Consider the following 20888-nt stretch of genomic DNA (forward strand, 5'->3'; position numbering starts at 1 on the left):
AGCCTGGAGGTGTATTTTTATCCCAAACAACAAATGTCACCGACAAACCCGTGTGCACAAAAAGCACACTGCTGGTAGCCGAGATATCGCCAGTGAGCAAAAGCATGCCACTGTTGTACCTTGTACCAGCACGATGCAAGTCTGGTTTGCTTTCTCTTTTTCAGTTGAAGGGAAAAGAACCCCACAAACTTTAAGGATATCCTCTACAAGCAATAGGATCCCGTGCGGGGTTAGGACAGTTACAGGGTCTGAATGGAAAAGCACTCCCAGTGGTTGGCTTCTTTCTACCCGCTAGCAACAGACGTTTAACGAATTCCACGCGGCGGTTTGGATCAGTTGTACAGATCCGTTCTGTGAAAGGACCGATGAGTTTAATAACAAACAGTCAGTGCAAACCGGCAGTAAGCAGCGCGCAGGACTTTACAGAAAAGACAACAGTGAGGCTACAGGGAACTGACAGGTGTGTGAGTGACACGGGAACCTGCTGCATCTCTACAAGGGTTCTTTGCAGCCCACGCTCCTAAGGCCATTTGCAAATGTTACCCGTCGTTTCTGTAACGAATCAGGCCATTTTATTTTCACCGAGGAAGTGGTTATGATCGTCTCTGAGTGTCAGTGCAGGTACGAGAGAGTGCAGGGCTGAAAAAAGCAGGATCTCGAGCAGTTTTAAAATGTAGTTTTGTAGTTGTAACTTAGCTGCTAAGAAAAGTCTCCTCCCCTGACGACAGTGCAGATTCTCTTCCATCTTTGAACGTTACACTTGACACGACTGTTTCTCCACAGTGGACAACACTGGGTAGTGGTAGCTGGTATTAGGTAAGCTCTAATGATTTATTCTCCAAGCTCACTTATTTAAGAAGATCTACTACTATGTCCTGATGAGCGGGGACCTTTCTTCTTCAGTGCTCTGAAAGAAAAAAGTTGCAACACAGGAAGATTAAATGTGGCACATTAGACAGCTTCTGTGCTGGGAAGCTAAGTTTCCTAAACTCCAGAGAGGAAAGGAAAAAGCTCTTGGCTCCTATTTCTAAGTGCAGATTTACTTAAAGGAACCCTCACTGTGCAGGGGAGGTGCTGGAGGTGGATGGCAGATTTGGCAGGTACTGGCACTGGGACAATACAGGGATGTTCCAGATTTCCCTGTGCCTGTGCAGAGGCAGAAGGGGGTTGGGGTGGGTGAAGGAAAAGGGCCAGGATGCACCCCATACAAGGTGCTGCCTTCTCCAGGTGACACGGGCATCCAGCCTACTGACATCATGCCTTGACAACTGAGATTGCTCAGTCTCCCCATAGTACTTTCCGTGTGACTGAAGACCATAGTCACCCTGCATCACAAAGATAGCTCTGATTGGTGGAATCATTTTTATGTTTGCAGGAAAAGCAACAAAAGCAATACAGAGAAAATATGAAAAGTAGGTGTCCCTCTGTCATTTTATTTGCTGTGCAGCGATGTTCAGGAACAGCCAAGAGGGCTGGTGTGCAGCCATACATGTAGTGAGGGCCAGGAATGCTTGGGACGGGGCCTTCAGGCAATGGGATGGTTTTGATTTTCTACCTGAGTCTGCCTGTGACACAGCAGGCTCAAAAGCCCAAAGGAAAAAGGACTGTGCTCTCATGAAAAGGAACCTGAACTATGGTCCTGAGAGCACCGGGTGGTGCAATGCTTCATGGGTACCCAGAGACATACAAGACTGATGCAGAAGAGCCAGAGATCAGCTCCTCAGAGCCACTGTTTGAGGAAGGGAGGCTGCAGACCTGTCTGCCAAAGCTGCTGCCACCACCACCATCACCACCACATCCCTGGCCAGCACTGGGTCCCAAAGGCTAGAAGAAGTGCACACATAGCATAGCTGTGTGCTCTAGGGGTTCTGCATGCTTTCCTACATGGCTTTAAGGAGGTGCTTGGGCAGCATCATACAAGCTACACTATACTAAGATCACAGCAGCTACAGGAAGAAAGCAGCCTACTAGAGTACCCGGTCTGTTCCTTCAACCAAAGAATCCATAGTTTATCTCATCTGGACTCTTCTGCCTTACCTTAGGGTGAAATTTGGACTTTCAATGTTGTTAACTAGAGGCCTTAACAGCAGCATGACATTTTGAAACAGAACTTCTCATAAATAGGTGTACAAACCAGTATTATCTGGATAGAACTACTTGCATGCTGCTGTATGTAAAATTCATCCATTCTTTAGTTATAGATTGGATTATTTTTCGGAATCATAATGCAACTGGCAGAAGACAATTGTTTTTACTGAGAACACTGTCAGATTGCCTGTGACTAAATCTGTTCATCGAATACGATGGGCTTTTTGCATCTTACCCTTCAGGGTTCTCTAGACAGGCTGATTTTTAGTTTTTATTTTTCTATTACTATCAGCAAGGAAATTAGGCACAGAAAATACTACCTGCCTTACCACGATTGTCTCTTATATTAGTTGCATTCCTTTGTCTTGGTGCATTTATTCTGAGTCTATTAAAACATCCCTTCCCTAGAAAGGTCATTTTAAACAAAAATATCACATTAAAATGTTTCTGTATGGAGAGACAACGCAGAAGTAAAATCAACTGGAAGAAAACCAAACAGAGACAAACATACAAGGTCAAATTCAAATGTCACTTACCTCTTCTCTTACTCTCTGGGACCTGCACACAAGCACGCTAAAAACAATCCCAAAAACAATTCCTATTGCCATGATTACAAAAGGGATTCCAGTTACAACACTGGCTTCCAGCAGGACGTGCTTGAGTTTGTTGGCAGATGCTTCATCAATCAGAACACTCTGGAGTAGACAAAGATGAAGAGAGAGAGAGAGAGAGAGAAAAAAAATCCATTCTTCATATTAGGCCATTTTACTTTAGTGGGGGTAAGCTAACAATGTTCCCACAGGTCTATACCTTTGCTTCCCTACTTAATGTACCTTCCCTCTGAGAATCCCCAGCTTTTCCTCTGAGGCCAGAGGGAAAATCCGGTCTGCATTTCTAAAGAAAGGAGTGACTTTGTATGCTCTGTTTAGGAATGTACTAATACTGGCCTGGAATAATGACACGTATCATCAAAGGTAATCTCCTAGAGCATTCCCTCGATCCAATGAATTTGGTGATCCAACCACAGCACGGTTTGTACTCCTACTGCATTTACAAAAGTCTCCAGAAACAAAGATGTGATTCTGCGCGAATTCTGCCTCTTCACCTGAGCAGCCTTCTTCCTTACAGTCAATATCTTCACAATTAAAATGACTACCCAACAAAGATTTGCCAGAACTGAACTTAATGCAGCGGTCAACCAGCAGCAGAATGATGTTAATAGGAAACAACTACTTCCTACTTATCACTACATAAAACAACAGAAAAAAAAAAAATGTGTATTTTTCATGGCTAGCTCAAAGGCAGTAGTTTTGCAAGCAACGCTGCAATCCCACAATGCTGCAAAGAACTATTGAAATTACTTACCTCATTTATATACATCACTGGGAAAATTAGTGTTCGGATGTTGCCTGTTTCACTGTGTTAAAAAATAAAATAAAATAAAAAGAACAATAAGAAATTATGCTTTTCCATTCTTTCAACTTGAGAGTTCTGGAGGCAGATTATAACAGAGCTATGAGCAAGGAAACTGTCCCTAAAGAAACACTGGGCTGCTGCTTTTTCATGTTGGTTTTTGCTTTCCCATTGGACTACAACAATGTCAATCTCCAAGAAGCTAAATGATTTCTGTTTCAGGATATGGCGAGGAGAGAAAACATGGGATCCATAAGAGGCCTGTTGATAACTAACTGAACGACAGGTATGTCAGTCAGTAGGGACACTAAGCGAAGCTGAGGCTGAAGGTCACTCTTATCTATAAAACACAGAAACAGTTGTCTGTGACACATTTACAAAGAAGAAAAAAAAAATAAGCATGGCACACATGAATAACAGCTTACTCCTAAATTGTGTTAATATAACAGCTCCTGGGCACCAGAAAATAAGGTGGTGTTAGTCTGAAAAAACATCAAGCATCCTAAGAGGACTGGGCTGATTAAAACAGTTCTTGTTTAGTTGTAATACATAGCAAAAGCATGCCAATAAGCATCAGCTGCTGAGAAGGATGAATAGCTATTATATCTCATAGGCAGCAATGAAATCAACAAGTCAGAAAGACACAAGTTAAAAGGGATTGGCATTTCTACACAACTTTAGCTGCAGTTTGTGGACAGCTCCCTCAAACTGAGACAAGAAAAAAGCCCTGCAGAATCCACTTGGAACAAAGAAGAAGAGGAGCTATTTTACTCACACCTGTACTCCCTTATGCAGAATTGTACCGACTACCTAAGTCAATACAGGTTTCTATCCTTTATTGTACCAGTGTAGTCACAGGCAAGGTCTTTCTTTCTACCTAATCATACAAGCTCTTCCTCATGAGTGGTGTTTCGAGATCCACCACCAGATCTTCCCCTTTGAAGGGGTCATTTCTTCTCATATGGTTTTCACATGATCGCTGCTGAGAAATGACAGCAGCTGCAATATTTTTGCTTCCTAAAAGCACTGAAGAGTAAGATGTCATTACTCACTGCAGTGAGCAGCAGAGCCCCGAGTTCTACCCTCCTTTTGCTGCGGCAGACCCTTTCTTGGGAAGGTCAGTGAGATATTACAGATGCCACTGCAAGGATTGTGTGTAGTTTGTAATTTGCAACTTGCTTTTCTTGAGTACTGTCTTTACTCTGCAGAAAGAACTCCAATGGCCTCTTGGGCCATAAGTGAGGAGGATACTGCCATTTGCAATTAAGATTTGTCTGGATTTCTCTCTTAAATGCTCTGTCTCCAACCAATGTTCCATCTGAATACAGCAGACAAATTCATTCTGAGTATCAAATCGGATCTGAGATATCCACCCAGCAGCAGAGGACACTTACAAGAATTCAGGTAATTTTCTGACATGAACATTGATCTGCATCCGCTTGGCTGCTTGCAGGACAAGCCCTGTCAGCTGAGGAATAAAATAAAGAAGTGAATTTAAAATAATAATGATAATATAAATTCTAATATAATTCTAATAGGAATTAGGAGAATACAACCTAATAGTTACACTGGTATGGATTTGCCAGGGCGGTACAAGATTCCCTTGGAGTTATTATTTATCTCCATTCACCAAAGGAAGACATTCTTGTATTTTTTATGCCCAAACTTTAGTCTGCCTCTGAATTACATAGATGTGAAGGGTCCACAACAGAAATAGGTGTGCCATCATGCTGAGCAAACCCACAGTTAAGCTACGGAGGAACCCTCCATCTTTCAGATTGAGATGTAGTTTTGGAAAAAGCTAACAACTAATTCTGCTTGTTCTGGTCTCTGAATACTGTGCAAAGACCCTCAGGCACAAGAGAACTTTTCTTTTTGAAGACCTCAGTGAATAGGAGTGTATGGCCCCAGAGATGATGAGCACAAAACATTTCTCAGAGTACTGTCACCACAAATAAAGGCTTCAATTGGAGGCGCAGAAGTATTTTCCCTGTTCAAGCAGTCAAATTTAGTCTGTGCTGGTGGGTGGGAAGGAGGAGACATAGCTCCTTTTACCCTCATACTTCAAAAGGGGAAGTAGGAGTTGGCTAACAGGAAGAGCCTGGCACCAAACCAGATGCCAAGAAACATATGCACAAGACCTTGAGCCTCTGAAAGAAACTATGCAATTTCTGCCTGCTCATGCCAAACATAACAGCTTGATGAATCATGCTACTTTCTTCCTGCAAACTAGGCAGGACACAGTTTTCCTCTCTCTCTTGATCTACTTTCAGATGTGTGGATCTAGAGAGCAGAGTAAAACTACAGATCATGAGTTGAAAGCTCCCTTTATTTCTGACATCTCACGGTGAGAGTACCAAAAACTCTGCAAACTATCATGAAAGACATATTGACCATGGTTGTGTATCAATCCTTCCATGGCTCCATGCTACCTAAGCTGAGTTCAGCATCCACTGAGTATACTTATCTGCTCTCTTAGTCCACATACCTAGCTTCAACCTGGGGAAAATGCAGACAGGACAAAACCCCAGTAGGTTGAAGGAAAGGTAAGGACAAAGAGCCTCATCTACTTCTCAGAAATATTTTAACCATCATCAGTGCCAGTCTGATGGCATCTCTAACTGCACAGGTATGATAGGAAAAGCATTTTAATTCTTGATACCCAGCAAAATTTGTTCTATATAAACCTACATCGGGGACTACATCGATACACATCATGCAAGAAAGTGACCTACGCCTATGACCTTGGATTCATCTGTATCACCCTCTAAAGAAGGCTGTACTTACAGGATTGATGTCCACAAATGTCTCATGGTATTCCTTTGTTGGGTGCATGCCCTCTATGTCACTTACGAACTTTTGTTCTGCTTGATAAAAATGTGGAGCTGACAGAAATATGGGAGCACCTGGAAGGTAAAAACACAGAAAATCACAACTTAAAAAAGAAAAGATTTGAAGAAGCCTTTGAGGACATCAAAACTCTTTGCACTGTGCATTCACAGAATGGTAAGTCTACTCTGGGGCTACAGAGTTTAATTCTGACTCCCCATCCTCTGAATAATCCATAATTTTCCATGTTCAGCATCAGCACAGCTTCATGTCTCACGGGTGTATGCTTGTATATTGCATTATTTGCATTCACCTAGGCAGAAATGACAGCTACTTGCACAAGAGAAAACTATAAATACCCAGGCTGTTCAGTGTGGATACTGGTACTTTTTACTTCCCTGATGTAAATCATTGCTGGAGCTTGTGGCATCTCACAGGGACATCCCCACAGATCACATCTTCACTACAGCAGTTTAACACCAACCAACCAACTACTTGTTGGTGACTGACTTCACTGAGTGTAGGTAGTGTACATATATTTCTACAGGCCTCACCAAACTGTCCTCATATATTTCAGACAGAAAGGAGAAATACGCTCCCACCAATGTCCCTCCAATCTACTTCCACTGCCTGCTAACATACCTTGCTTGCAGATGCTAACATTGAGGACACCAGCACCAGGGCAGTTTCCTGGTGGTACACAGAATCCAGCGTTGTCTGGGTTAATGGTGGTGTTGGCAAATACCATAGGGGAGGGCACAAAGCGGTAGGTTGGGATGCCTGCAACACTTCCTGAGCTGTCATACACCAGGTAAAGAGATCTGTAAGGAAGAAAAGCCAGAACAAGATTTGTTAGCCTTGAGCACATGCTAATTACCTGCAAACATCTCTGTTGATGCCTGTTCATCTATTTAAGTTTATAGTAAGTCAAAAGGTTAGCCTAAGCCCATTCCAACAATCTTCTGCATTCAATGTAATAGGTTTTTGATCTACACATACATATCTCATCACTGCTGCTGCACAGAACAGACAATAATGCACAAATTGTGCTGCTCCATGGACACTGATGTTCACCTTCAGCATTTTGGGTGTTTATTCTGGTCCCTGTGGTGTACTGTGTGTTGTGCAAAGCAGTGCTGGTACATGTTATTGAGGGGGAACACAGCAGGGTCAGGACAGAGGGAAGGCACACATCTGGGAAGTCCTAGATTTACCATAATATACATCTGTACTGATTTAGATAGAGAATTTCAGATCATTTTTGTTGTCCACAGACAGGAAAACTTGGAAGGGAAGAGACCTGCAGGTGTAATGTCAGGAAGGAAACACCATGCTTTCCTGCATATTCTTGCATTTTAAGTAGTACTGTTTCAAGCCATGCATCTCTGAAGAAGGCAGACTGTGTTCTCTAAAAAGCAGAGACACAGGAAGATTTTCTAAGGAAAGAAGCTTCAGGCAAGGTTCATACAAATCTTTTTCCTCTCACTACAAGCCCTGCCAGGCAGTCCAGCCACTTTCCAGACATCTTTTTGATTTTCACTTTATCTTTCTTTAGAAACAACACAGCTTTAACTTGATGCATAATGGGGTGTCTGTGGTTTGATTCTCTTGTCCTTCATAGCACAAATGAATACTGAACATTAATACTGTTAAATAAAAGAATGGACAGAAAAACATCAGCCTAATATGAAACCTCAACAGGAATGCTCTGCTGTAAAGTCAGTATTCATTTCTCTTACCTGCAAAAATCAGAAGAAAATATATAAATGTTCTCATCTTTGCTAATCAGTGGATGAAAAGATGTCCCATCCGTTCCATTGATCATGTTACAAGTCTTTGTTGTCCACCAATTCAGTGACCTGAAGAAAATGAAGCAAAGAGAATAAGGTTTAAAAGACCTTTGGTCTTTTTTGGTGTTCATACCAGTTTATGCTCTGAGCAAAGGAGTATCAGACCTATATAGCACTAAGTTCTATTTCCTCTACTAACAAAAATAGGGTTTAAATTGCATTTATCTCATTTTTAAACTGGTGCCAAACCAGTAAGAATCCATCTGCAAGAGTTTCTCCCATATATGTGATTGCTGGGAAATGTTTTATTTAATGGGAGAGAGGTGCTTTAGGTTGTTCTTTGGCTTCTGTGTAATGCCTGCTGTCCTCTGAATAAGTGGACATACCCAGGCATCAGCTGTCTCAGCCCAGGCTCTGGGCACAGAGCAGTAAGGAATGGTGCTGTCTGGAAAGAGAGGCGGTGGAGATGCAGGAAGTCTGTGCCACAGACTGCTGCTTTGGTACTTGAGCCCCACAGGGCATGTAGTGTTGTCCCAGAGAAGGGTGTGGAGAGGGGGCCACCTCTGCCACAGGGCACGCAGGGGCTCAGAAGTGAGCATTCAAAGCAGCCTGCTCTATAAGGGCAGGGCTGTCTTTTCATAAGAATATGATCCATGCTAAAATACTGGAGGCAGGAGCTGCTAAGAAGCACCACCATCCTCAGAAGAAAATAACTTTTTTTTTTTTTTTTTTTTTTTTTTTTTTTTTTTTTGGAAAGAACATAAAGATGAACATTTTTATTCATCAGAAGTATGAAAAGTAGCAAATTTTAACCGAGGCCTGATCACACTGAAAAACTTACTCTTTTCCTTTCCATTCCACAATTCTTGAGAAGTTAAGGTAGTTCATTTCTCCACTTAGGAAAACATATTCTCCATCATCGGTTCCATTCATCTGCAAACAAATAGGTGAGTTTTTGTTATTCTGCTCACTTTGTTAACACTTGGCCAGTAACTACATCAGAGTGACAGGAGTCTGAGCTGTCATCAGTTCCACTCTGGGAGTGATGGACTCCCTTGAAGTGTGTGCAAATCATCACACTTCACCTAGTATATAAAATAAGGTGGCAGTGACTGTGCAAAATTTTCACTCCTCCTAGGCAAAGGGGATCTAACATTGTTAGTTCTTCTTCTCCTTTTACATTTGCTACTAGCAAAATAAACCCACAGAAAACAAACTGAATACTGCAGATAATCTCTGTGAAACAAGCCCAAGCTGACTTGCAGTCATAGACACTGAGGAAGCCAGTAATAGCTATAGCTCAGAAATACCACAGTCTCAACTACTACTAATGAAATCTTTCAGGAAATTTTCTTTCACAGCTGGTGCCAATAAGACCACACTATTAAAGTGAGCACAGTCAACAGTAGAGTTATATGTATCCACTCTTGGAAAACTTATGCATATTTGACAAAGGGAAAAGATAAAAGACTTGAAGCTGGGCCATAGGTCAGAGCCTAGATACAATCAAACAGAAGCTGGCAACGACAGTCCCAACACTGTAGCAATGACATCACTCCCAATTTAAAGCACCAGGAAGTCTTGCACAGTAATTACCTTATTAAAGAAGCCAAACACTGGATCGATTTCAGGATGCAAAACATGAATGGTTGACAGGAGTTTGTCTTTGTAGCCCCACAGTAATTCATGCACTGTGCGAACTGTAAACAGGGATTCTTGGTACAGGAGCAATAGCACCTCCGTGGCAAACTGAAGAGAGGTCGCCCTGGTCCACTCCATTGCAGTCTATCACGGGGATTAGAATCAGGGATAAACAGTCAGATTCACTGATGGATAAATAATAACAGCTGCATACAAACAAACATACCAGCACTGCACATGTTTCACTTGTATTTTCAGTTTCATTATTTCCACTCATGGCAAGTAACATGCAGGCTAACAGGTTCTTCAGCTATTCTTGACAGGGAAGTGCTCCTGCAGGTTCCCCTTCAGGCAGACATGGGCACACATGTTTCGTGCCAGCCCCTTCTGCAGTGTTCAGAATGGATTTTAAGTGAAACCAGCAACACCACTTTCTAAACAGCACCAATTTCACAGCTTTATTATTGCTGGAGATGTGCTCTGGATTTCAGCCTGAGGAAGTTATGGTTTACATATTGAAAAACAAAAGCCGCAAATATAAGCAATCTCCAAAATAGAAACACCAGAAGATATTTATTCCCTAGCTGAAGAAGTGACTTAACACTATGTATCTAAAAACGGAAAGAATACTCCTTAAGTGAACCAAACCATAGTTCTTCTAGAACTACCTGTTACAGTGTATCTCAGTCAAAAGTTTGAACAAGAGAATACTAACTAACACTCAAATGCCTATGAAGAACTGTAAATACAGACTGTACCGTTGCCAACTTTCAGTGAGCTGCACTCTATGGAATACCACATACAGTGCATTTATGTATTCATCCATAAAATCAAAACAGGCATTTTTAGAAATGCTAGGGAAAAATGAGTAACTGACTTCAGTCACAGGGTATAAACGAGCTTAAGGAGTAAAGGCTTCATTGCACAACCAACAAGTATTTCTGTACTGTCTACTTTTCTTTGCAAGGTATAATTGCTTTGTATCTGCTTGTTCTTGGGCTGTCTGTTCCTGTGTGAGACCAAAAAATAATGGTCTGCCTCTGCATACAGCCTCACCTAATGCAGAATGTGAGTGCCTGTCTTAATTGTAGCCAGTAGTACCTTTTCATTCACTGGCATCTGAAATAGCCCTTGTATATATATATATATATATTCAGTTTGTGATATAGATTTTGAGGCAATTTTTCAAATTTTGATTAAAACAACAACAACCACCATACTGAAACGCCAGAGTTCCTCCTATGAATTTGATTTCAGTAACTCCCTGATTTTGTTTAGTCATGAAAAGCCAACAAGCCTGATTTCTGCTCATCTCCAAAGTGTTAGCTCTCAGACAAGGAGTACAAAACTGATACTACAGAGGTGTTTGGTGAGGAAGGAATATAACAAAAAACCCACAACAGTCTAAACCTAAAATGAGTGCAGCATCTGTCTTGATATAAACTGCCTCCCTAGTTCTTCAGTCACCCTTATCAACCATGCTGACTCCCAGGCAGAAATGGAGGAGAACTCACCACTGCAGGAACATTAATTGTTCTAATCAGATCCACTTCAGGGTTTCCAACTGACTTCTGAGGTTCAAATACATACGTCTTTGGGTTCAGAGCAGATACTTTGGTGCCATTGTCCAAAAACTGAACATGTACTCTTGGCCTGTATTCTCTGAAAAACAAGAGTTTGCTCTGTAAGCAAATTAAGCATGTACAATTAATACTAACTGCAATCAACTTGTGGCTATTGTACATGAAGGCTAAGAACATGAAGGGTGGAGATGATGATCTCAGTGGTCTTAATGATTCTACAGTTTTCAGTTCATTAAGATTCGGTTTGTTTTTGCTACTGCTGTCAGCAGCACAGCTCCCCTCTGTGACAAGAGATGTATTTTCCCTCACAGAGTGCTTCCAAAAATGCCACCCCATGCAACAATTGCATTATTTTTGCCTGGTCTTGAAAACAACTCCAATGAAAAGGGAAAATTTCAAACAGCACAGGGTTTAGAGGCACTATATATGAGACTGCCCTTGATGCAGATTGGAAATAAGACTTTTGCCTTTTTGCTGCAGGCAGAACAAGATACAGGCTTCACCTCATCAACCTAAGAACCTATCAGAATCTTTCTGCTAGCATCTATATACTTTGCACTCATTTTAGCTCTTTTCCTTTAATTCTGAGGTAGCCATCATAGGTGTAACAGAAATCAAACTGAATTTTTGCCCTGAACTGCTCATAGCCTCAGAGGTGCTTCTGGTGCTGTCTAAGCACTCAGAAAAGCAACATAAAATGTAGGATTGCTGACAAACAAGTCCAATTGGAAGAAATATCAAATACTGTCTGATGATCTAGTAAGGAAGTCAGACCTTAACTACTGTGAAGCACATCATAACCATAATTTAGTCCATGAACAATAGCATTTTGCAAACAAGAAACACCATTCTATAGAACTGGCTGGCTTAGGTTCAAAATGAGATACACATCTATCTTCAGCAAATTAGAAAGCATAAGTAGCAGGTTTTCTTCTCATGGCATTGTCCTTCTGGCTGAAGGACTCTGTCTGAGTTGAAATGGACTGTGCTTCACACAGCTTCCACTGAGAATGAATTAATTTATTGTAAATCCAACTTACAGGATATAAAAAGACAAGCATGACTACATTTCTGTTTGAGAATCTACTTCTGCACTAACTGTGTTTACAATCTATGTTGGTCAAAACCACGAGCTGTTTCAAATTTAACCATCCAGGATGAGACTATTTAACCATCTCACCCTCTTCTCTGCCACTCCATATTTTTTCCCCTGCCCTTTGGGGGTGGTTCACTACCAGCCTTTCCCCCTACTCTCCAATTTTATAAAACAACTGAGCCACACACTTCTTTTTAGAGCATTTTAGGCATTCTGCCACATGCTAAACCTAAATGGCTCTTGGTTATCTTGCTACACTGGGCCTGTGTGACAAACCTAGCATTTATTCTCTGGCTCTAGCATCCGGTATGTCTGCAACATCCCTCCCCGATCCCACTCCTCCATCTGCAACATCCCTGCCTCCTCTTTCCCCACCCATTGCCTACAGTCTGGTTCAGTTAACAACAGCAGTTAAGCAAGGCATAAAGTAAGAATCTGCTGGGAAGGAGCACTTAAGTTTTTAACTTTCCTGTTTCTTCCATCCAGTGGAGCACAGCACAGTTGAATTTTGTTTAGACATGTCAAAATTAGGCAAACCAAAGAAGCCAGAAGCTGGAATGTGCAGCCTGCCTCCCCAGGACAGCAATGAACAAGGCAGGGAATCCTGCCCCAACCTGCGCCCACGCAGACAGCCTGTGGTGTGTGCTGCATGGGAAAGCTCTCCCAACAAGCCCCAAGTCAGTAGCTCTCCAGTTTTTTTCTCCTGCTCTACCAGTTTATCTAATAGAGGTATTCTGCCAAAGTAGCACAACTACTTTGCCAAGGCTAAAAAAACACAGTAATGAAAAGGAAGAGATGGGAAAAGGGAGGAAGCAACACAAAGTTGAGCTGTGAGAGGAAAGGAACAGAAGGGGAAGACATATTGCAGAGAATTAGGCAGCTTGAGAGAAAAACATCTGGATGAATATGACAGTGAGAATGGCAACAAGAAATCTACATTTTTGCCTTGGTTCTCATACCTCCCTAAGTTCAAAGGTCATAATGTCTACTGCTCCTGGTGTGCACTACTATGTGCAGAGGAGCAATATGAATCTCTAAGGGAAAACTTACTTGTAAAGCAGATTGAAATCTCTCCAGGTCCAGAAGAGTCAGACTGCTCAGTGTGGAGCCATTTCACGCAGCAGGAGAAGCCAGGTTTATGGATAAGCTCCAACACTGCACATGGCCTAACTGAATCCTGCTATCTGTAAAAACTGTAGATGTGTCTGAATCTAAGTAGGTGAAGGCTGGCTGAGGGAAATCCCTGTAGCTCCATTCTGTAGCTGGTTTTCTGCCCACATTTTTACTGATATGAATTATGCAATTCCAGCTAGGAACTAAGTTCTGGGTGAACACATGAATCACATCTTTACGCAACGCTCCTCTTGGCCTACATCTCAACCAATTAGTGTCTTTCTCTCACAATTCAGTAGGCCATGATGCAGAGAGCTTCCTCCGTATCCAGCAGCTGAGGAACAGTGGTGCAAAAGCAAAATCTTGCACAAAATCTGTGAAAATGCTGACTGAATCTGGAACTGCTTGGATGTTTTTGATGCGTCAGCCTAGATGTACCATCCAGGTAGTGACGAATGAATCTATTCTCTGCTGAATAGATTGTCAAGCACTCGTTAACAGCTATGTTTCTTCCTAGAATGGGATCCCAAACATTCTGGATCCCACTTTTTTGCCTCCTCACACACAGCAGGTTTAGTGAAATATGAACACAGAAAAATGGTCCTACCGGTAGGTATATGGCCCCTTTTCCTCTACAAGAGGAGTAGCACCTTGAAGCACTTCTAGTGGATTTGTCACATTAAAAAAGTAAAACTGCATGTAGACTGGTGGAGGAGGATCTTCCCAAGCTTCAAAGGTTTCTGTGCCATTTTTTAACACTGTTCCCTGAAACAAGAGAAAGAGAAATAAGCCGTTAGTGGTAGATGCTGAATGACAGTCATAGGAAAGAGAGCAATTCTATGCCCTCAGAAAAAAGACAGACCATAGGATTAGAGATCCCAACTCTACAGATACTTTGTGCTTTCCTTTGAAGCATCCCACCAATCAGACACATACTACTATACTTGCAGCCTAGCGGCATACTTTGTTGGAATTATTGATTTGCTTCTACCTACAAACAGTTCTGCCTGACATTTTTCAGAATGAAGACTTATCAGCTACTACACAAAATGATCCTCTTGTACTCCCTGCATGAGCAAATATATAACCTGGTGTAAAATGCCAAAAAACAAGACCACGTTACAGATAAAAGAAGTGGAACTCAACAGTGTGAGACCAAGAAGTCATAAAGGAGATATATTAGGAGGAAAAAGGCCAGAAAAGAATCTCAGCTTCCTTGTGTTTATGATTTATTTGCCTAAGAATGTCAGATTCCAGTGCAGCTGTGAAATTCTGTCTCCAAAGCAATTGGACTTTGTTTCTCAGTGGCCAGGGAGAAAAAGCTGCAAATGAAAGCAGACTGAGATGTATGCCTTTCTGAAGACTCCAAATAGGGCAAACGTTCTTTGCCCTCTGCCTTTAATCACATCAATGAGAAGGTGTGCATCCCCAGACTACTAGTGTATTCTGTATTCAGCTAAACACGGTCCTACAAAATAAGAGCTACAAATAATTATTTTATTACAGAAGCTCTTACATAATGAATCAATAACTCCTGTACTCCGTGTGACAGAAGGAACAGCACAGCTGCAGCTGTATGCAGCTGCACGAAGAATATATAACATAGGTCTCAACCCCATATTTTATTTCCATTCTATTTCACATAAAATTCACCACAACTATAAAAACATTACCAACAACACCACAAAAATCAAGGCTTTTCCTACATTTTAACACTGCTGCTGCCAAAGTTGCAGTAAAGAAAAACAGGGCTTGCAGAATGGAATTTTCAGGAATGTGTGAAACAAAACTCTATCTTTGAAAAGCTTATCACCAGTAGGCGAAAGGAGGGGAAATAATTTGCAATTAAATGGGTCTCATCAACACTTGCTCTTTTTATTCTTCTGAGAAAACAAGTCAAATATTGTTAAGCACAAACTCAAAATCAGGGCAGACTGGACAGCTGCCATGTCTTGGGTACCATCTGTGAGGTCTTAACTTTTATCAGTCACAGTTGCCTCAGGATTCATTTTTGGTTTTCCCACTAAAGGAACTGTTATGTCAGCATGCAGCTTTTAATTTTGTATGACTGGATAAAGAAAAGACTGCTTAAAAAACAACACATATTGGCAGGAGTTTGGAAAGGCAACAGTATTCCTGAATAGCAAAGTAAGCCCCTCCAGCCAGAAGTTTTCTGCAAATGCAGGCTGCCTTCCTCTGAAGATTTCAAACCACATCTTTTATGAATGTCACAAAAACACGAGCCATGTTTCAAGTGCTTTGTGCATTTCTTTAGAACTATCAGCACCTCATATCCACTGTTTCCTACACAATCCAACACTCTTGATCAGTTGTTTTGCAATCTGTGCCAACGCAGCTCAGGCCTGTATTCAGACAGAGCCTTCCCAAAGTTGGTTTGAAGGATCAGGAATAGAAAATCTCATTAAATGTGTGCCCCCGTGGCGCAGAGGTAGAATTGCCGCTTGCAACACCGGAGGCCCGGGTTCAAATCCCCCCTGTGGCGCAAGCGGTAGAAGTGCCGCTCTGCTACACAGAAGGCTCAAATCCCGGGAGTTGGACTCGATGATCTCTAAGGTCCCTTCCAACTCGCACGATACTATGATACTATGATAAATCAGGCATTCTGTTTCCATGACACTGCCAGAAAGGGCTGGGAATGACACAGCATTGTATTTAATGAATCTAGAGATGAGATGATCACTGTATTTTTTATCCATATGCACAGTCAGTTATTTGAGAGGTAATGGTGCAGCACCTTATTGATGTCAGCTCCTTTTCTAAGAAGTCGTACACAGCTCACATTTCCCAAGCGCATGAAATACAATTAAGAATTAATGTGGCACTGATAGTTGTATCAGAATACTCTTGGCTATCTTGACTTAAATTCTGGGAATCTGTATTATTCCCCAAGAACTAGTAAGTGTTATCAGAGCACCTACTTACCACTCAAATTGCTCTCACACAAGGCAAGTACAATGAGAGATTACTCAATCTACATGTTCAACTTTTTAAAAAAGTTCATGTCAGTCATATTAATTTGTTTTGTGTTCCTGAGATTTTGAATTTTAAGTGACCCCCTGGGAGATGGACTACAGAGCAAAAGGGCAGTGAAATGCTGTCATACTGCAATTTATTTGCTGGATCTGCGTAACTCTGCTTGGATCTCCCACAGAAATGACAGGGACTAATTTTAGCTCTGCACAGTGACAGCAGCAGAGTAAATCCAGACTCACAAACTTCTGAGCAGGACTTAGGGATACTCCCATGAAATTCTCAAATAATAAGAGACAGTGTCCTCTTTTCTGTTTTTCACCAAATATTGCCAAGAATATTTGGATCTCCACACGATACTACATAGCCCAGACCTAAGAGAAAAATTATAAGCTCATATTATTTGAACAAAACATGTCCATGCCCCCCAGCTGAGTTTAGTTCTGCTGACTGATTCATAACAGAGCAGTCTCTGATATTACATGTGTGGGATTGTTGTTTTTTTTTTGACAGAGGTTGTAGTCACTACTAGGATAGGCAGGCAGTAAAATATCGGATTACATGACTGCTCTTTAAAGATACATAAAAGATACAGCCTCACCTGTACTTACTCTTGCTGTACCAACAAAGACCCAATCCTTCCCTGTTGATACAAGCAAGAAGTACAAAGCATTCAGGACCCTCAGGTTATGCAGGAAGTAGCCTTGGAAGGCCTGAGACTCTGAGATGCTGTCTCACAGAGTCGTATGATGCACCTTGTGCAGGACCACCACCTAAAAGCAGTGTACTATGCGATCTTGTGTCCGCACTTAGCTATGCAGCACAGCTTCTTGTTTCCCAGTAGAGTCCACATGAATTTCAAACAACAAAAACATCTGTCCCACTGGCTTTATTTACCATGACAGTCCATTCGCTGGTGTTTCCTTGCCTTGGCCTCATGTCAAAAAGAAGAAATACAAAATGAACATCTCCTCCCAAATGTAATTTTTACTGTTGGTGATAGTTTTATTCCTGGAACTGCAAAATGTTCTGATTCCAGGACAATACAACCACCTGTGACAGAATTTAATCACAACTTTTTAAAATAAACAATAGGGTAAACATTCAGACCAACACAAGCAGATTTCTCTGACCCTGTGTTTTTAGAACTGTTTTTAGAAGGAGCACCTCAACTCCAGACTAAGCAGTGCTGAGAGTATTTCACATTAAACAAAATCTTAAAATGATCGATAGATAAAACAAGTCAAGGGATAAAATATCTGCCCTGTCCCCCTGGGTCTTAGACACTCAGTGAGTGTCTAGAGACTGCTGACAACAAAAGCCATTGAAATTTCAAGGTGCTAAAAGACTAAGCATTTTCTACAATTATCAGCATAAGATATGTGGCATGAACAGAACACTTGGGTTAAAGACACAAGGACCAATTGCCCAAGTTTTGCATTAAGTGCATAGCTCAAGGGTTGTAATGTTCATAAACTGCACAATCAAGGCAGTAAAATCCATAATCATGTAACAAATATATATCATAAGGCAAACACTGCTTGCAGCTAGGCAGGCCTTTCTCCTGTAGGCAGCTATTTTATTCTCTTTCATGACAGTTTCCTTGTGTTTTGTTTTTTTTTCCCCATTATTTGATGAGCTTCAGGCACTACCCCAACAACTCACAGCTACAAGACAAGATGGACATCTGATCTGGCACAGCACTCTAGTGCACAAAAAAACACTAAGACTGACTAGTAAGAAAACAAATTTGAATGCTTTCGGAGGTGTTCCCACCATCCTTGTCATTACACAAGTGCCTGCTGACTTTCCAGGGAATATATAGTCTGACATCCCTCTGATTCCGTTGTCCTTCCTGTACTCCCACTCTCTCCAGGAGCAGACTCTAAGTTCCCTGTCTGGCATACAAATTCCCTACTGCAAGCCAACTTATCATCACTGCTTCATATATAGTGAGCTTGGATACACAGGTGCTTCAAACAGTCCAAAATGCAGCCTTCCATTTGAGCTTACTTCACTGTAAGTCACTGCTGTTGCAGGACTGCTAGAAATCCCTCAATGGAGCATGGACTACTTGCGGAAAAGACAACTTCCTTCCCTTCTGCATTTCTTCCAAAGGCAGGTGGGTGTGGAGGGTAAGAGTGGCCAGCAAGAAACACATGAACACTGAGATGCCTTTCATATCCATTGCCCTGGACTTCAGAGCAACGACGGGACCCAGAAAGCTCTTGTCTTGCTTCATTTCAAAGGCAAATTGGGATTTGTGTATTTGTGCAAGATTTTCTAAGCTGCAGAGATGGTTACGCAAGAGACAGTAACTTGCTAGGCCACACACAAATGAGAAAAACGTGCAGGATAAAGAACACGTGGTAAGCAGCAGAATCAGCGGAGCGACCAGGAAGCACACTGCTTTGGGGCTGGAAGCTGTTCTTCCACAGTTTGTATGCATGGCTCCTGCAGATGGCTAGGAGAGTGTCACAGGCTTGTGTGCGGAGCAGAATGCTTGATCCTGTGCAATTCAGATGCACTGGCACGAGCTGCAGAGCACTAAGTAGGAAAAGACTGAGCTCTAGAAACTGTTTCCCGCATTACCCAAAGCTCTGGCGAGCAACTACCAACTTACTCTTATATAATCAACCATTAAGGGTAAGGAGTGTGCAGCTAAGAGGTAATACGCATAAGGAGGATCACAACTAATTCCTGACAGTCCTACGCTATCCCACCAAACCTTTGTTTCTTGTTGTTTTTTTTTCCCACTCCCCTGCTCTTGTACTAAGTGCATGAAATATTGGAAACTACAACTTCTGCTGTAATGCAGAGGATGACAGAATGGCTTGGTTTGCACAAAACTTTGCATACATCAACATACACATCAGTTCATTTCTGCCTTTCAGAATGCCTATGAGCTGATGATGGAATGACTTTAGAGTAAAGCATGCTACACTCAACTGCCAGCAAATGCTGCAGGCGTAGCTCCTGAAGAGCAGCTGACACACTGACAGCCTGCACCACAGCTCACCCTACGGTGGCCTCCTGTTGGCTACCCCCCAAACTTTCAGATACACCTGGACACATTGTAACTTGTTTTAAGCTGACTGTACTCATTAAATCAAATTTATTTAAGACATTACAGTTTCTCAGTGAGGAAACGCCTGCTGTCAATGCCTCAAGGAAAAGAAGAGCACGTGGGTTAGGACAGCAGACTTCTGTCACCAACCAGACAATAGCACTGGTCACATCATGTGGTAGTGCTCTTGGTTTCTCTGAGTAACCATTACATTCTTCAGACTAGGAATATTAGTTAATTTACATGCTTCACATATACTTTAAGGGAAAATAGCTACTGAGGAGTGCTTTTCATGATAAGTAGGGGAGTTTCTAACATTAATGCAGTTGACCATGACAGGTCATGTGGATTTATGACCAACATCACCATAAGGGAGGAACAAAAGCTGAGGAGGACCATGAATGTCTTCTGCACTCACAAGGATGCCAGGACATGTGTCCCCAGTCCCTCGTGCTCCAAAGACTGCAATAAATAGAGCAACAGGGCAAAAGCTGCCAGAAATGTATAATGAAGATGACAAAGGAGGAGGCAGGAGGGGTGCTTCAGGTGCTCCCTGCTGTCCTGTTGTGTGTTACAGCAGCACCCTACTCCCCTCCCCCGCCAGATCACAACATATGCCTCATAGCCTGTAAAGCTGTCTCAGAGATCTTATTTTTACTCATATTGTCTGATTTCATGCACGGCCCGAGCCCCGCCCCGGCCGCTCAGGGCCAGGCATTTCGTTGCCGAGAGGTGCACGGCGGCCCTCACCCGACCGCTCCGATGCACGAAGGAAATGTACGGTGCCACTCCGCCATCTCCGTCCTCCCTCCCTCTGCTCCCAGGGTTATTTTGAGAGGGAATAAACCCATCGGGAGGGATTGCGGCCGAGTTCTCACCTGCTTCACCTGCAGGTCCACCACCGTCTGGAAGACATGCGCCACCAACAAGGAGACGCTGGCGATGAGCAGCGTCAGAGCCAGGACCCCGACGGTGACGAGACACAGCGACCTCATAGCTGCCACCGATGAGACACAACACCGCCGTCAGAGCGGCCGCCGCCAGGCTCCGGGCACGGCGTAAGGGGCGGGCGGCCGCATCGCCACGCCCGCCGCGGGGCCGGGAGCTGCGGCAGCGGAACCACCCGCCCCGCCGGGCACCGAGGGAGGGAGGAAGGGCGAGTCTCAATGGCGGGGGCAGCTCCGCCGCGGGCGGAGGCAGCTTGCCTGTTTCGGCGGAGCGTTGCGCGGCTTGGTTGTTGGTTCGTGCGGAAATCTTCTTGCCCGGTTTGCTGTGAA

The 20888-nt window shown here is 42.7% G+C and overlaps 1 protein-coding gene across 1 annotated transcript; it reads right to left on the reverse strand.

The window, feature by feature from the left end:
- Nucleotides 1-135: 135 nt before the first annotated feature.
- Nucleotides 136-20714, reverse strand: SCARB2 (scavenger receptor class B member 2). Its single transcript, XM_072334682.1, has 12 exons — nucleotides 20490-20714; nucleotides 14161-14318; nucleotides 11276-11423; nucleotides 9717-9905; nucleotides 8962-9053; nucleotides 8070-8189; nucleotides 6973-7151; nucleotides 6289-6407; nucleotides 4896-4969; nucleotides 3454-3505; nucleotides 2625-2783; nucleotides 136-907 (listed from the first exon to the last, which is right to left on the reverse strand). Exons 1-12 carry the CDS (start codon nucleotides 20604-20606, stop codon nucleotides 869-871), a joined length of 1446 nt encoding a protein of 481 aa, XP_072190783.1. The 5' UTR covers nucleotides 20607-20714; the 3' UTR covers nucleotides 136-868.
- Nucleotides 20715-20888: the final 174 nt, after the last annotated feature.

The sequence above is a fragment of the Excalfactoria chinensis genome, chromosome 4 (assembly GCF_039878825.1).
Source record: "Excalfactoria chinensis isolate bCotChi1 chromosome 4, bCotChi1.hap2, whole genome shotgun sequence".
Classification (NCBI taxonomy): Eukaryota; Metazoa; Chordata; class Aves; order Galliformes; family Phasianidae; genus Excalfactoria; species Excalfactoria chinensis.